We start from the raw sequence: 2,637 nt of genomic DNA, 5'->3' as shown, positions 1-2,637 counted from the left end.
GGCGGCGGCGCAGCGGGGTGCGGAGCCGGATCTGCGTCTCGATGTGCTCGCTCTCCTCGCCCACGGGCAGGCGCGCCAGCGCGGCGCGGCCGGGCGGGCAGCCGGCGCGGGTGCTGAAGTAGCCGCAGAGCCGCGCGTGGAACTGGCGGAAGGTGAGCTCAGCCGACACGTCCCGGCAGGCGGCCGCGCCCTCCTCGGCCCCGGCCCGGAGCCCCAGCACGTGGCACAGTGTCTGGAAGTCCTCGCGCGGCAGGCGGCCGTCGCCGGCGCAGTCCAGGTGGTGGAAGACCTCCTGCAGGTACTGGTCCAGGCCTGTGGCCAGCACCACGATCTCGTTCTCCACGCCGCGGTCCAGCCCGTAGTGGTAGGCCAGCGCGCTCACCAGCCACTGCATCCTGCGGGCCGGCCGCCGGTACGGGTCAGGGTCAGGCTCCGGCTCCGGCTCCGGCTCCCGCTCCGCCACCTCACGCGCAGCCATGGCTCCCACCTCCCCGCACCATGCCGCCCGCGCGCCGCTGAAGCAGGCGGCCCCTGGCGCACGGCCGGGCCGGCCCCCTCCTGCCCGCATCAGGGTGCACGTGCAGCCTGCGCTGCGCCCCCGGCCGGCGGGAGCCGGAGCGGGGCGGGGCGGGGCGGAGCGGGGCGGGCCCTGAGCTCGCGGCTCCTCAGCACAGGTCGGCGCGGCGGTCGCGCTTGTTTCAGGCGCGGTCTCGGGTTGGCTTCGCCCGCTACGGAGCAGCGCAAGAGCCCTGCAGTGCCGGCCCGCCCTGCACCCCGCCGCGGCCGCGTTTGCTCCCTCCCGGGACGGAGACGCCGTGCTTCTGGCTTGCCCCTCGCCTAATGGAGGCCCATCACTTTTTGTTCCTCAAGCAGAAGGCAAAGACAGCCTCTGGCTCTGGTTGGTTTTTGCAAAGTACTGAGGTAAAAGAAAAGTATCCGGTACCCATTGCATTTTTACGACAGGCTAGTTTCTGCCTGTTAAGTTTCCTCCTCTCAAACCCATTTTCTGTCAGCTGAAGACAGCTTCATATGCCCAACTTGCAATATCTTGACTGTTCTGATATTTTCAATGGTCTTCAGGGGAGATGTATTCTGATTTTCTCATGTAAAAAATAAGCAACAAATGGAGGAGGGGGAAGGGAACAGTACGTCAGGCTTTCCTAATGCATCCTTGGCCAAAAAAGAAATGAGCACAAGACCATTGTTTTCATTGGTCCTGCTCTCATAAAAGCTGTATTTTTTACTTAATGGAGATAGAATCCAGGTCTTAGGACTTTGATTAAAAAATGTCTTCAAGAAAAGCTCCGTTCTGGTAATTTCAATATGCATTTTGCCAGGGAGGACTTCAGGTTCTATGTGTGCTTAAATCAATGGGAGTCTTTCCATTGCTGTCAGTGGACACTACAGCAGAGTTTAAATTCTGAGTTGAAAATTGTGAACTGCTTTTAGTGTCAAAACACCAGGAGCTTAAATTGTGTACAGTGTCCTCTGAATGCAAATGAACTACTGTTTTGTGCTACAGGTCCATGCTTCCAACCACATTATAAAAAATGTCAGAAATAGTTGCTTTTTAAAAACATCTATAGTTGCTTTTTGTATCCTAATATCTCATTCACATGACAGTATACTACTTTCAAATACATCTGTGACATTTCATTTTAAATTACCTATTTTTATGCAAATATATAAGAAATAAAGTCATATTGGTACTAGTAAAGATCCAATTTCCTTCTTTCCCTTAAGTTTTTGGAGGTGTTATTATTACTTCTTTTTTTTTCTTTTTTAATTAACAGCTGCTGCTCTGGAAAGATTTCTGTTTAGTTTCATCCTGCAGCATTTTTTCATTCTGAGGTATTTAAACCTCTCAGATAAGGGTTTATAATGGAAATGCTGACTGACTCTACAATAGCAGCACTACCAAGTGCCACAGTAATATTTCAGGAGGATTTTTATATTAAAGGTTAAGCATAAGTAACCTTACCACTATTTTTGTCTGTACAGGGATTGTGTTTTCTTAAGTGTGAGATTAGGCTAAGTGTTCATTTCTACTATAGCCTAAAATGTATTATAACGACCCATTTTAGTAAAGTATTTGAGCATCCATATAATTTAAAATTGTGAATATCCCCTTTTATGTTCATGGGACTACTTGTTAAAATAAAGCGTGTGCTAAAGTACATTACAGAATTCAGGCTATAATTTGTCATTTGGTTGTTTATGTCTTTGCTTGTTCTCTCGCTCGTGTATTTTTTCACCTGTGTAGCTGTAATATCTTTTTTAGCACAAGTTAGTTTGTGATTTATAACAAATTAAAAGAAATGAGTTTAAATCACTGTGGTTTCTAAGACTATGAAATTTCTAAGACTATGAGATTTCCAGAACCTATTGCAGGGGTAGTGTAAGTTCTCTTTAAAAATTAAACATTTGAACAAATAGTCAGTATTCAATTAGTTTTATTCAAATACTAAAAAAAATGTTTATTGTAGACATGTTTACCTTTTTGCTTTAGTCATCTTATTGACTTCAATGGGATTCCTCAAGCAAGATCTGGGGCAATATTTGCTGAATGGAGTAACTGTCCTTAGTTCACAGTGAATGAGAATGGTGACTTAATTCCATCTGCTCTGAATCACCAAG

At 48.0% G+C, this 2,637-nt stretch overlaps 1 protein-coding gene across 1 annotated transcript in view; it reads right to left on the bottom strand.

The window, feature by feature from the left end:
* Positions 1–614, bottom strand: part of EFCC1 (EF-hand and coiled-coil domain containing 1) — a 116,844-nt gene extending 116,230 nt beyond the window's left edge. The window contains exon 1 of the mRNA XM_019536969.1: positions 3–614. Coding sequence (XP_019392514.1) covers positions 3–568 — 566 coding nt within the window. The 5' untranslated portion in view covers positions 569–614. The remainder of the gene's footprint in view (positions 1–2) is intronic.
* Positions 615–2,637: the final 2,023 nt, after the last annotated feature.

The sequence above is a fragment of the Crocodylus porosus genome, unplaced genomic scaffold, assembly GCF_001723895.1.
Source record: "Crocodylus porosus isolate Cpor-Errol unplaced genomic scaffold, CroPor_comp1, whole genome shotgun sequence".
NCBI lineage: Eukaryota > Metazoa > Chordata > Crocodylia > Crocodylidae > Crocodylus > Crocodylus porosus.
The sequence above is the reverse complement of the archived record's forward strand: the minus strand, read 5'-3'. Positions and strand labels throughout refer to the sequence as shown.